Genomic DNA, 14,786 nt, shown 5'->3' with positions numbered 1-14,786 from the left:
GAGTATATTTTTGTGATATCTTTGAGGCCATGTTGGGAATATCTATCAATACTACAAAGACAGCTATCAGCACATGCAAAAAAGGATATTTATTGTGCCATTGTTTGTAAGCAGTAGAGATGGGAAACAGAGACTGGACATCAATACAGAATTGATTGAATCAGATACAGACTGATCTTCAAGAGAATTTCAGGCAAAGTGAAGAAGAACGTGGATAGTATGAGTGAAGAAAAACAGAATACCAACATATGCACCTGTTTTTGAAAACATATAGATAAACTCAGGGGGTCCACACTGAAGAACCAATAATGATGCTTCCTCTGCATTTGAAACTGGGCTTCTAGGGCACAGAGTAGAACCCTTTTGAAGGCTTGGAATTTGGTACAGTGCAAAAAATGTATACAAGATAAAATCCCAGGAAGTCTTTTAAGCTAGTTATTTCATGTTCCATTGAATTTGTGTGCCATATTGAGGACATAGGGCATTGGAAGTGAGTGGGGGACACAGCCAGTCCTAGGGCATTGGAAGTGAGAGGGGGACACAGCCAGTCCTGGTGGACACAGCCATTCCCCTTCGATGCAATAAGAAAAAGGTCTGAATAAGGAGGGAAGAGGGTGATATAACTAAGAAAATAATTGATACAACAAAAAACAATGAATACAACAGAACAAATAAACCCAGAGCTAATATCTTGTGCTATGACCTAGTCACATTTTGATATTTTCCCTCTATTTTAAAAGAAAGAATAACTGCAAGAGAGGAATAAATCATTTTCTACAATTAATCCTGGGGGACTAGCTGTGTGCCCTCTAAATGCCCTGTCTAGCCATGTCCTCTGTATGGGAAGTTCAGGACACAGGTCCCTTTTGTTTCAGGGGCAACAGATCAGCCTTTCTCTTTTCCTCCAATCCATCCATCCATCCATCCATCCATCCATCCATCCATCCATCCATCTACTCATGCATCCATCTATCCATTTATCTATCAATAAATTAATTCATTTATCTGTCCATCCATCCATCCATCCATCCATCCATCCATCCATCCATCCATTAATCCATCCATCTACACATCTATCTGTCCATTCATCTATGCATTCATCCACCCATCTATCCACCCATCCACCCATTCATTCATCCACACATCTATTCATTGATCCATCTGTCCATCCATCCGTCCATCCATCCATCCATCCATCCATCCATCCACCCACCCACCCACCCACACATTTATCTCTTCATTTGTCTATCCATTCATCCACCTGTCTATTCACCCGTTCATTCATCCACACATCTATTCATCCATCCATCTAGCCATCTATCCATCCATCTATCCATCTGTCCATGCATTCATCTATCCAGCCATCCATTTTTCTATTCATCCATTGATCATTTATCCATCCATCCATCCATCCATCTATCCATCCATCCATCCATCCATCCATCCATCCATCCATCCATCCATTAATCTATCTGTCCATCCATCCATCCATCCATCCATCCATCCATTCATCCATTCATCTATCCATCCACACATCCATCCATCCATTCATCTATTTGTTCATCTCTCTGTCCATCCATCCATCCATTAATCTATCAATCCATTCATCCATTTATCTATTCATCCATTCACACATCCATCCATTCATCCATGTATTCATTCATTCATTCGTTCATTCATCCATCCACACATCTATCTGTCCATTCATCTGTCCATTCATCCATCCTTCTATCTACCCATACACCCATTCATTCATCACACATCCATCCATCCATCCATCCATCCATCCATCCATCCATCCATCCATCTATTCATTTGTCTATTCAACCATCCACACACCCATCTGTTCATCTATTCATTCATCTGTTTGTCCATCCATCCATCCATCCATACATACATACATACATACATATATCCATCTATCAATTTATCCATTTATCTAACCATCCACACATCCATCCATCCATCCATCCATCCATCCATCCATCCACACATCCATTCATCTATCTGTCCATCCATCCATCTATAAATTCATCCATTTATTCATCTATCCTCCCAACCATTCATTCATCCATTTATCTGAGATGGGAAGGAAGCAGGCTCTTGTTAGTATGAAGTGCATTGAGGGGAAGTGTGGGATGCTCTATCACTGGGTTTTTCCCTGCCTGATTTTGGCCACATGAAAAAGAAATATTTTTCTTTTATCTACTCTGAATATATCTACTTGTTTCCTTTTCAAATCTTCAAATTCCTCTACCTCATTCCCCTTCGATGCAATAAGAAAAAGGTCTGAATAAGGAGGGAAGAGGGTGATATAACTAAGAAAATAATTGATACAACAAAAGATAATGAATACAACAGAACAAATAAACCCAGAGCTAATATCTTGTGCTATGACCTAGTCACATTTTGATATTTTTCCTCTATTTTAAAAGAAAGAATAACTGCCAGAGAGGAATAAATCATTTTCTACAATTAAAAGTTAGTAGGTGTTGTATAAATGAAATGAAAGCCCAGGACATTTTTCCTAATTAAATAAAATGGAAATAAGACTTTAATCACAGGATATCTGAGAATCCTGACACACTTTTAGTTGGGATTATGAGCTCTGAGCCTCATTAGTTTTCTGTAATCTTCTGAAGGTGATTAATTAAACAATATGATTATGAATTCATAGATTTAAACATGGTAAGTGTATTTCAGTCCATTGCAGTCTTTATTTATTTGTTTATTTTTTTTTTTGATACTCAAATGATCCCATCTGTGATCAGTGGGCACTTATTCATTTAGAATTCCATATTCTTTTAAAAATTAACTTTTTAATTTTGAGGCAGTTATAGATTTACATGCATTTGTAAGAAACAACAAGGAAAGATCGGTGTATCCTTCACTGGGTTTCCTAATGCTAACATCTCATGAAACTACCTATAATGCAGTATCACAAAGAGGATTCTGCCATTGATACAGTTCACTTGTCTTCTGATTTCCCCGGTTTTACTGTGTGTGCATGCGTGTATTCAGTTTTATGCAGCCTTAGCACCTGTGTAAGTTTGTGTGTTCATCACCAGCACTGAAGCAGAACAGTCACATCACAGCAGAGTCTCTTGCTTTACCTTTCATAACCACAGCCATTAATTCCTACACCACTCCCCACCAAGTCCCCGATCCCTGCCAGCCACTAATCAGTTCTTCATTTCTATAATTTTGTCATTTCTAGATTGTTGTATACATGGAATTATACAGTATGTATAATTTGGGATTGACTTTTTAAACTTAGCATAATTCCCTAGAGTAGTATCCATATTGTGCAGATATCAGGAGTTCATTCATTTTTATTGCTGAATAACATTACCTGGTATGCATGGTCCACAGTTTCTTTAGCCATTTACACACTGTGGTACATCTGGATTGTTCCCAGCTTTTGGTTATCGTGTCTTCTGTTTCTCTTTTCTTGCCTTCCTGTGGATTACTTAAACATTTTTGAGCATCCTCACCCTAAGACATGATTTTAGGATACTCATCCTAAAAAATGATTTATTGATACTGTCTTTGAGTGTATCTTTTTGTATGATGTTCTTACAAAGAACATCTGGCTCTAGATATTACAATACAGACATACATACATGGCTTATCACAGTTCATTGGCATTGAGATTTTACCACTTCAAGCCAGGTGTGGAAATCCACTTTGACTTAGGTCCCTTTACCTTCTCTGCTTTTAAATATCATCATCTTGACTACCAGATGGTGTTATGATTTATGTTTTAATCATCAAATACATTTCATAAAACTCATGGAAAACAGTATAGTCTGTTGCGTTCACCCACATTTCTGCTCTTTCTGTTGTTTTTTTCTTCCTTCTCAATTCTCCAAGATTCTTTTTCATATTTTCATTTTTTAAAAATTTTTCTTCATCTGAGAATGTCTTTATTTTATCTTCATTCCTAAAAGATATTTACATTAGATTCAGAATTCACAATGATGATTCTTTTCTTACATTGTGATACATGTTAGGCTACTTTCTTCTGGCTCCCAGGGTTTCAGATGAGAGATTTACTAACCTTTGAGTGGGTGTTCCCTCGAGGTAACATGTCATGGTTCTCTGGCTGCTTTAAAGCTTTTATTGTGTTCAGATTTTAGAAGTTTAATTATGGTGTGGTTTAATGTAGATTTCTCTCAGTTTATCATATTTAGTGTTTGCTTAGCTTTCTGAGTCTGTAGGTTTTTGTATTTCTACAGTTTTAGGAAGTTTTTCAGCCATTATTTCCTCTCGTACTCTTTCAGTTCCACTCAGTTTCTCTTCTCTTTCAGAGAGTCTAATGACACCAATATCAAAATTTTTATTATTGTCCTACAGGTACTTGAGGCTCTGTTCACTTTCCTATCAATCTCCTTTCTCCCTGTTGCACAGATTGGGTGCCACACACTGATCAGCTCTCAGGTTCAGTGGTTCTCTCCTCTGCCATCTCCATTCTTCTACTGAGACCATCTAGCGAGTTCTTGTATTTGCGTTATTGCATTGTCCATGTGGTATCCATGTGGTTCTTTTTTATAACTTCTTTTTCTTCATTGAGATTTTCTGCTATTTTGTTTGCTTCAAGACAATTTACAATTGCTTGCTGAGGCATTATTTTATTCATGATGGGTGCTTTAAAATACTAGCCAGGTCACTCCAATATCTGATTTGTCTCAATATTGGCATCAATTGATTGTTTTTCTTAATTCGAGTTGTCTTTTCTTTGGTTATTTTTATAATGGGTGTTTTTCAGTTGTATCATGGGTATTTTGAGCAATATAATAGGAGACTTTGAGCCCTACGTAAAAATCTTTTATTTTTGTGGGTAGTTGTTGTACTTAGGCTTAACGCACAGTTCTTGGCCCACTTTGTGTGCTGTGGTTCCAATAAGAGTTTAATTTTGGTTTATCTGATGCATCAGGGACTCCCTGATGCTGCTGTTTGAAAGGACAGATGAGATTTCTCCAGTCCAACTGCCTCCCTGTTGGGGAGATGAGCCTCCAGCAGTTGGAGAAGAAGGGGACTTCTTAGGATCCAAGGTCTTTGTTGCTTCAGGAGCCATCCTGCTGTGGGGCAGCCAGTGTTTTCAGGCCAGGTCACTTGTCATTGTGGAATACTCCTTGCCCTGTCTCCTGGGTGTTTATTGTGGTTCCTCTACCCTCAGGGGAAGAACAACCATTTCCCTCGCTGTTCATTATCAGTGTCATCCCAGCTGATCCCCCCTTTGGTGTTGCAGAGCCAGCTTGGTTTGTTGAAAGGACTCCTGGTCCCTCCAGAGAGGCAGCCCAGTTAGGCTACTTTCTGTTACTAGAATGTTAGAAATGTGAGGTCTTCTGGGTGGGGAATTTAATGTGTGTGTGTGTGTGTATTCTTTATTTGTAGTTTCAAAATGTTTTACAGATCTTCTACATTTGTTGCATTAATAGTGTTATTCAACCTTTTTAACTGGTATAGCTGGTGTTTACTGAGTATTTACTGTGTACCAGGCCTGGTGCCAAGGTATTGGAATACTAATTTGTCTTAATACTCACAAGAATCTTTATCCCTGTTTTTATTGAAGGCTGAAGCTGAGACTTCAAGGTTTTTCTCTGTTTGCTGTACTGGCTGCTTTTCAGCTCCTGTGCAGCTGTGAGGGTCTCCTAGTGACCCTAGGGAGATGTGGTTAGACTCTGAAACCCTCCTTAAACATTGTCCCTTTGGCATTTAGACTGCTTTCAGTATTAAATGTAATAATATTGCAATAGACATCTTCATGGAAATAGCTTTATATTTTATTTAAACTATTTCCTTAGGATAGAGTCCTTTTATCTTGAGAGAGTAAAGCATGTGCATTTTTTATGGATCAGTGACTGTATTTTTCTGATACCAAATTACTTTATAAAAGTCTTATGCCAGTGTACTCTGCCAGCAGAAATAAATGAAAAAATATACCAATTTTATTCTATCCTCAATAGTGTTGGGTACCATAAAACAAGTAAGTATTAGTTGAGAATGTATTTTTGAGGAAGAAATGTGGGCAAGCATTGATTAATTAGGTCAACATATACTGGGGACATAGGCTCTACCCAGCAGTGACTCTGGCGAGACAGCGGTGAATAGGCAGGTAGCCCCTGGATGGACAGAGTCAAGGAGAGAGGTCTCAGAGGACTCACCTGCGATATGAGGGCATTGGAACTTTTCATGTTATTGAGGAAGGCATCAGCTGGCCTGCAGGCAGATCTTTGCTCTGGTGGCCATGTCACATACCATCGTTGTTGGAAGATTTACCTTAATATAACAGCTGAATAAGAGATATATCCAAATATGCTTCATTTTGCAGGCTAATTCCACCTTTTATATTGTGGACAAGCTAAAAGCTTTATCAGAAACACTGCTGGAAATGTCCAGCCTTTTCCAGAGAAGTGGAAGTGGCCAGATGTTCAACCAGCTGCAGGTGAGTGGTTGGTCTCTGCCACCGAGGGATAGGGAGCTACTGCTAGGGCATGTCCGAGACATCAGGGCTGCCCTGTAGAAGATTCTACAGAGTCACGTCAGGCATGGTGGTTCTAGTTGACTCATATAATTGACGTAAAATTAGAGATGTGTGAAAACATTTTGTGAATTTTCAGTATTTTACCCATGCAAGATGGTATCATCGTGAGAATGATTAATAATTTGTTAATAGTAACCTGTTCTTTAAATTCTGTATTAAGCTTAATGCTTTTTAGATTGTTTGCATACTTTTGAATTGTAGGTCTATTCAACAATCAATGATCATTTCCTCATATTCTGTATTGACAACTTAATATTTTAAAAGGAACAATTTACAGTTTAGAATGGCCTAACTGCATTAGACCCTGACAATCATTAATGTAAAACTTTAATTCAGGTAGATCACCTAATAATTTTTTGGGCATTTGTATAACTTCAACTTACCTTAACTCTGATAGGATGAGAAAATATGCCTGCATTTTAATTCATGTTTAATTTTTCATTAACCACCAGGTAAGTAGTTCAGAGTAAGGACTCAGGAGCTAGAATCATTTGAGTTTGATTCCCAGTTCAACCCCTGCCACCAGTTGTGTGATCTTAGACTAGTCACTGAAATTCTCTGTGCCTTAGATTTCTTCCCTGAGAAATGAGGAAGTGATAGTAGTTATGAGGTATAAATGGGTCAGGATACGTAGAGCCTTTGGAATAGGTTTTGACACAGAGAAAATGCTACTGGGTGAGTCTGAGTTTTCCAAGAAACAGATGCCAAGACAGGATTACATGTGCAATAATTTTATTTTGGGAAATGGCTGCTGAGCAAAGGAAGAGGAAGCTAGACAGGCTGGAAGCAAGGTTGTCAATGGTCATGCAAGTCTGACCCTGAGGAAAGCAGAGAGGGAGAGGGTCGGGTGGAAGCATCCTGGTGGACCCTGCAATTTAATGGACATCAGATAAGGCTGAGAGGGAGTCACAGAGCTAAAGTCAGTTATCAAGGTAGGGGTCCCATGTCAGTGGAGTCCTGTGGCTCCTGGGAGTGGGCCTGATGTGGTGGTCATTGGTGAGGGACAGCCCATGGGAGGCATGGCCTCAGGGTAAAGTGCCATGGATTCAGAGTCCAGCAGTGGGACCTGCCACTTCCGTTTCCTGCAGTTGGAGGTCTGCGATGTTCATTCTCACAGCGACCATGGCCATATGTATTAGCTAGTATTGTAATCTTCTTTAATTTGCTTGTGCATGGATTAATCTGTTAATACAGACATCAGTGAACCTTTGCAGTTAATGGGACAGACAGTATTTTAGACTGGATGAGGTCTCTGCTGCAACTATATATATTGTGTGCAATAACATATCACACAATATCATAAGCGCCAAGTCGAGAGTATACAAAAATCTAGGAGAACATAAAGCAGTGTCTAACTCGGCCTCAAAAATTGGACAACTCCTTGTGAAGTCTATGGTGTACCTGAGTACTAAGTGGCCATGTCAGAAATCAAAGTCACATGTCCAACCAATTGCAGAACTTATCTTCCATAGGATAAGATGGTGTAAATTGTTCCTCTATTTCTTAGTTTTGGGATCATGCTCAAAGGAACTTGCAGTGCCTTGGGTTTGTAGTAGTCGATGTCTATGTTCCAGGCCTGGTTCCGCCACTAGATGGAGTGGTTAGAGCCTCTGGGTAAAGCCCTAACTTTGCTCTGCTTCCCTGCTCCATAAGTAAAAGACAACAGTAACCTCATGGGGATGTTGTTGAGATTAAAAGACATGATGCATAATAACTAACCTGCACATTGACTGGCAAATAGCGAATGCCCAGTGAAGGAAGATAGACAAGATTTCAAAAAAGAAAAGCAAATACCAAACTTTCATAATAAAGTCTTGTCATCCTCAGACAAGATTAGTTAAAACCATCACATGTAATAAGGTGAATATGAGAAATAAAAGAGCTAATTACAGAGGGTACATATTATTTGAGAATTCCTGTCTGGAGCTCCCGTGTTATCAGGTTATGTGCTGGACCAAAATCTGGATAGCATACAAATATTCTCTAAGAAATTGGCAAATTCCAAAATTAATTCCCAGTCATTGATCCTGAGGCAGAGCCTGGATACATCAGCATCTTTCCCTCTCAGCTTCTTGCTGGTTTTTGTATGTCGTTAAGTGTGGGGCAGTGCAATGCAAGTACATGAATATCATTGGCAAAATAAAGGGGCAAGATGTCATTAAGTTGATGAAAAAATCTTGGAGAACTCTCCACAGTAAACAATTTGTCTCCAGTCATTGACAAATGAGGCAAAGTCACAACCATCAATAGTAATGAAAGAATAATGGTACAGATGAAGCAATGAAAGATGTTTCTGAAGATGAGTAGCAAAACATTGAGAGAGGGTTTGGGAAATTCTGAAATCCTCCCTCAGAGTTTTTATAACGATGACCCTCTCTTTATAACTGGCCTCTGAGGAAGGCCATGCAAAGGAAAGGAAAGAATCTTATAGAAAGTAAAAGATTACTATATAGGTTCGTTAGAAAATTTTGCCAAAAATAAACCGTTTAGTTCATTCTTTGTTTTTAGTATCAATACACAATTACAACTACAACATACATTTTCATAATTGTTGATTTTGTTTTTCAAGGTAAGGTCCTAATAAGATGTTATCCTGTTATTTATTGTGGTGTTTTAAAACTTCTTTTAAGTGGATTCAGTTTATATGCCTTGTTCCTTTGTAATGAAACTTTGAATAAGTCTAATAGGTATTATTCAATAATATGAAATAATGCAATTATTTTTGTTAAGCTATATTATTTTTCTTTAGGAGGCCCTGGGAAACAAATTTGTAAAAAACTTTGTAGAAACGCAGTTGCACATTGATGTAGACAAACTTACTGAAAAACTCCAGACATACGGTAAGTGTGCTGATGGATGTGGTTGTGTTCTTCTGCCTAAATGGCTCTGCCACTTAGGTGGGTCCTCCCCCTTGGGCCATGACGTTGCTAAGTGACTTCCAGCAGGTCGCTTTTCCTCTCTCAGTTTCTATTTTCTTATCTGGATCCTGAAGGGCTTGAACTAAATACACCCCAAAGTTTGTTCATGCCTGAAGTTTTTTTGATTCACTGATTCAGGACTTAACTACTAAAGAACCTAGTTAAAAAGGAAGTTTCCTGATTCAAACACAAGAATTGTGAATTACAAAACAAGTCTATAAAAGAAATTATTATTATTATTGAGCTAAAAGTAACTTGAAAGCCATTGCATAGATTTGAAAATGAGAAGCTCAGATAAAAACATTACGTATCAGTAAACATTTGTTGTACCTCTGCAATTGATGAATCTGTGAATTCATTTAGGTGTTTTAACAAACATTTGCTGGACACACAAGGAAAGCCAGTTCCATGAAATAATCCAGAAGGGCATAAACTATTCCTGTTCCACCATGCAGTGCAGAGAAGAAGATGACTGTGCTTAGAAACTGCAACACTGTGGCAAAATCAGCCATCAGGGCCCTGCCAGAGAAACTCTCAGCAGCCTAATCCAGTTGGCAGGGACCTGGAGTCAGAGGAAGGATGAGTGTCAGGCTGTTCCAGGTCCCTGACTCCGTCACACGCTGCTTGTGCACGGGAAAGGGTTTCGGATCTGCCTTACATATGAAAGTCAGAAGAAGGCAAGACAGTTTATTAGACAAAATATAGTACTTCCCTTTAAAACAATTTCTGGTGAATATAATACTTAATACTACTTCAGAAAGGTTAATCATATTTTAAAATGTTTTGTATTTTAAATGCATTACATAATTTTTTCAATTAATTAAAACACCTTTAAAAAAAGAAGTAGCACTGGAAAGCTTATTACAGTGTCCCCATCTTCTGTTGCTGGAACCAAGGACTTACATGGGTCCGAGAGATCCTGTGTGGAACACAGATGTCTCCTGAGTTTGCATCTACCGTGTTGCTAGTGTTAATGCAGATGTCTCAGAGTGTGAATTGTACCTGAGCCACGTTTGTTCAGCACGTTGCTGCTTAGCCAACACTACTTTTGAATAGGTTTTCCCACATGTAAGCTTCCATTGTAAAATTAAGAGAAAGTTCCCTAGAAATTTAGAACTTTTCCTACAAGTGTGTTGGGACACAGAATATGAGATTCACATGGAATTTTGAGATCCATGAAGTGTGATCCTCTCTTCTTTCTGCTTCTGCCTGATGCTGGAGGTTGAAGACCATCTCATCCAGGTGAATGTCGGCTATTTTCTCCCACCCTGCACAGCCCTCCAGGAGCAGGCACAAAGTGGGGTCAGGCGTTCACGGGTGGGATGGTGGTGAAGAATTGATCGCTGACTGGATGCAAATCTCCTTTTGTAACTTAGCTAACAAATGAACTCACCTTACTGCATGCATCCTTTTAAAATTTATTCCTAGGTCATACTCACTTTTCTTCATCCTTGAAACTGAGGTGACTATTCAAAGATATATTGATGCAACTTCTGGGAATATTTGCCTAATCATGCTGTCATTTTTATTCATTATCTAACTTTTATTTTATTTTTATTTTTTTGAGACAGAGTTTTGCTCTTGTCGCCCAGGCGGCAGTTCAATGGCGCAATCTCAGCTCACTGCACCCTGTGACTTCCGGGTTCAAGCAAATCTCCTGCCCCACCCTCGCCAGTAGCTGGAACTACAGGCGTGTACCACCATGCCCAGCTGATTTTTGTATTTTTAGTAGAGATAGGGTTTCACCAAGTTGGCCAGGCTGGCTCAAACTCCTGACCTTCGGTGATCCTTCCGCCTTGCCTCCCAAAGTGCTGGGATTACAGGCGTGAGCCTCTGAGCCTGGTCTCATTATATAACTTCAAAAAATAAGTTTTTGCTTTATTACAAAAAGTATATATGTCCGTTGTAGAAACAGAAAATACAAATAAGCCAGAAAACAAATCCACCTATAATCTTATCACCACAGATAGCTATTTTAAAAGCCTCGGAGTTCTTTTTTAGATGAATTTATATGTACTCATATGAAGATAAGGATATGTATTTTCACAAAAATGATGAAACTGTTCATATAATTTTGTTACCTGATTGCAAAAAATTAAGATTATTATAAAAGTTTTTCGTATCCATAAATATTGACTGTTACTAAGAAAAAGTCCCTTTTTGTATCCATAAATATTGACTGTTACTAAGAAAAAGTCCCTTCATCTAGCTTTGCCTTCTATTTCACTCCATCGTATGAATTTAAACTTAGGAATTTCTTTAGGATTAGTCGTTACATATCTAACTGATACACCTGTGGTAGTATTTCTTGATTTATTTGTTACAGGAATTACCAATTGATTTTCTGTTCTGAAAGATGCAGATTTAGTTTTGTACTACATCATTCCCCTGATCAGTTGCTCCCACTATGCTAATATGACCATTTTAGTTGTCATAGAACAGTATGAGGAGATAAATGTTGTTCAGTGCAGAGCCAGGCTACGCATTATAATGACATTCCCTTATTTATCATGTCTCCCTTTTCCTAGAGTTTTATGCTCTCTTACTATTACATGAAACACTTGTTCTCCATTGCTCCCACCTCCTGTGTGCCAACACATCATCTTTATGTTGAGTCCTTTTGTCTGTTCAAACGCCACCCAGACCCCCTACCACGCTCCACCTGGGCAGGCTGCCCGCTTCTGCTAGCACCCGGCTGCTTTCCTAGGAATTCTCTGCTCTGCTCTCTTGGGGTGGATACCATGATTCCGGGGCTCAATGTCCTCCTTTTTGTTTTGTTGCCATGTTTTGTGTGTTCATATTAATCAGCATCATCCTGAAAAAGAGAATGAGAGAAAAAATTCCTGAGTGATTTTACTCAGTAAAGTAAAATTACATCTGAATGATATGTGGAAATATCCCCTATTTCATTACCAATAATTTTGTATCTCTTTTTTCTCTCTTCTTTTTGCTTTAAATCAGTCTTGTCAGTCTTTTAATCAGTCTTTTATTTATTTATTTTATTATACTTTAAGTTCTAGGGTACGTGTGCACAACGTGCAGGTTTGTTTCATATGTATACTTGTGCCATGTTGGTGTGCTGCACCCATCAACTCGTCAGCACCCATCAACTCATCATTTACATCAGGTATAACTCCCAATGCCATTCCTCCCCCTCCCCCCTCCCCATAATAGGCCCTGGTGTGTGATGTTCCCCTTCCAGAGTCCAAGTGATCTCATTGTTCAGTTCCCACCTATGAGCGAGAACATGCGGTGTTTGGTTTTCTGTTCTTGTGATAGTTTGCTGAGAATGATGATTTCCAGCTGCATCCATGTCCCTACAAAGGACACGAAGTAATCATTTCTTATGGCTGCATAGTATTCTATGGTGTATATGTGCCACATTTTCTTAATCTAGTCTGTCACTAATGGGCATTTGGGTTGATTCCAAGTCTTTGCTATTGTGAATAGTGCCGCAATAAACATACATGTGCACGTGTCTTTATAGCAGCATGATTTATAATCCTTTGGGTATATACCCAGTAATGGGATGGCTGGGTCATAAGGTATTTCTAGTTCTAGATCCTTGAGGAATCGCCACACTGTTTTCCACAATGGTTGAACCAGTTTACAATCCCACCAACAGTGTAAAAGTGTTCCTATTTCTCCACATCCTCTCCAGCACCTGTTGTTTCCTGACTTTTTAATGACTGCCATTGTAACTACTGTGAGATGGTATCTCATTGTGGTTTTGATTTGCATTTCTCTGATGGCCAGTGATGACGAGCATTTTTTCATGTGTTTGTTGGCTGTATGCATGTCTTCTTTTGAGAAGTGTCTGTTCATATCCTTTGCACACTTTTTGATGGGATTGTTTGTTTTTTTTTTCTCATAAATTTGTTTGAGTTCTTTGTAGGTTCTGGATATTAGCCCTTTGTCAGATGAGTAGATTGCAAAAATGTTCTCCCATTCTGTAGGTTGCCTGTTCACTCTGATGGTAGTTTCTTTTGCTGTGCAGAAGCTCTTTAGTTTAATTAGATCCCACTTGTCAATTTTGGCTTTTGTTGCTGTTGCTTTTGGTGTTTTAGATATGAAGTCCTTACCCATGCCTATGTCCTGAATGGTATTACCTAGGTTTTCTTCTATGATTTTTATGGTTTTAGGTCTAACATTTAAGTCTCTAATCCATCTTGAATTAATTTTCGTATAAGGAGTAAGGAAAGGATCCAGTTTCAGCTTTCTACTTATGGCTAGCCAATTTTCCCAGCACCATTTATTAAATAAGGAATCCTTTCCCCATTTCTTGTTTTTCTCAGGTTTGTCAAAGATCAGATGGTTGTAGATGTGTGGTATTATTTCTGAGGGCTCTGTTCTATTCCATTGGTCTATATCTCTGCTTTGGTACCAGTACCATGCTGTTTTGGTTACTGTAGCCTTGTAGTATAGTTTGAAGTCAGGTAGTGTGTTGCCTCCAGCTTTGTTCTTTTGACTTAGGATTGTCTTGGCAATGCAGGGTCTTTTTTGGTTCCATATGAACTTTAAAGCAGTTTTTTCCAATTCTGTGAAGAAAGTCCTTGGTAGCTTGATGGGAATGGCATTGAATCTATAAATTACCTTGGGCAGTATGGCCATTTTCATGATATTGATTCTTCCTATCCATGATAGGAATGTTCTTCCATTTGTTTGTTCTTCCATTGGTTTGTGTCCTCTTTTATTTCACTGAGCAATGGTTTGTAGTTCTCCTTGAAGAGGTCCTTTACATCCCTTGTAAGTTGAATTCCTAGGTATTTTATTCTCTTTGAAGCTATTGTGAATGGGAGTTCATTCCTGATTTGGCTCTCTGTTTGTCTGTTACTGGTATATAAGAATGCTTGTGATTTTTGCACATTAATTTTGTATCTTGAGAGTTTGCTGAAGTTTCTTATCAGCTTAAGGAGATTTTGGGCTGAGATAATGGGATTTTCTAAATATACAATCATGTCATCTGCAAACAGGGACAATTTGACTTCTTCTTTTCCTAACTAAATACCCTTTATTTCTTTCTCTTGCCTGATTGCCCTGGCCAGAACTTCTAATCAGTCTTTTAAACATGATTACAACTTTTCACAGAGTTCAATACTTCTTATATTCTTTTCTATATATTCCAACCTATTTTTTCTTTATGCTTTAGTATGTGATTTTTTTTTCTTACTAGTTTTTTAATTAACAAATTCTCTCTTCAGCTGGGTCTAATCTGGTATTAAACATATCAATGAAGTTCTTCATTTCAGTTGTTGCATTTTCCACTTACAATTTAAATTTTATTATTTTAAAATAGTTTTTAGCTCCCTGGTGAAAGTCTA

At 38.4% G+C, this 14,786-nt stretch overlaps 1 protein-coding gene across 1 annotated transcript in view; it reads left to right on the top strand.

Moving 5' to 3' along the window:
* Positions 1–14,786, top strand: part of ABCA13 (ATP binding cassette subfamily A member 13) — a 502,662-nt gene that overhangs the window by 159,234 nt on the left and 328,642 nt on the right. Inside the window, exons 28-29 of the mRNA XM_073008854.1 lie at positions 6,335–6,448; positions 9,297–9,387. Of these exons, the coding sequence (XP_072864955.1) occupies positions 6,335–6,448; positions 9,297–9,387 (205 nt within the window). The remainder of the gene's footprint in view (positions 1–6,334; positions 6,449–9,296; positions 9,388–14,786) is intronic.

The sequence above is a fragment of the Chlorocebus sabaeus genome, chromosome 21 (genome assembly GCF_047675955.1).
Source record: "Chlorocebus sabaeus isolate Y175 chromosome 21, mChlSab1.0.hap1, whole genome shotgun sequence".
NCBI classification, from domain to species: domain Eukaryota; kingdom Metazoa; phylum Chordata; class Mammalia; order Primates; family Cercopithecidae; genus Chlorocebus; species Chlorocebus sabaeus.
This window is presented reverse-complemented; position numbering and strand designations above follow the sequence as displayed.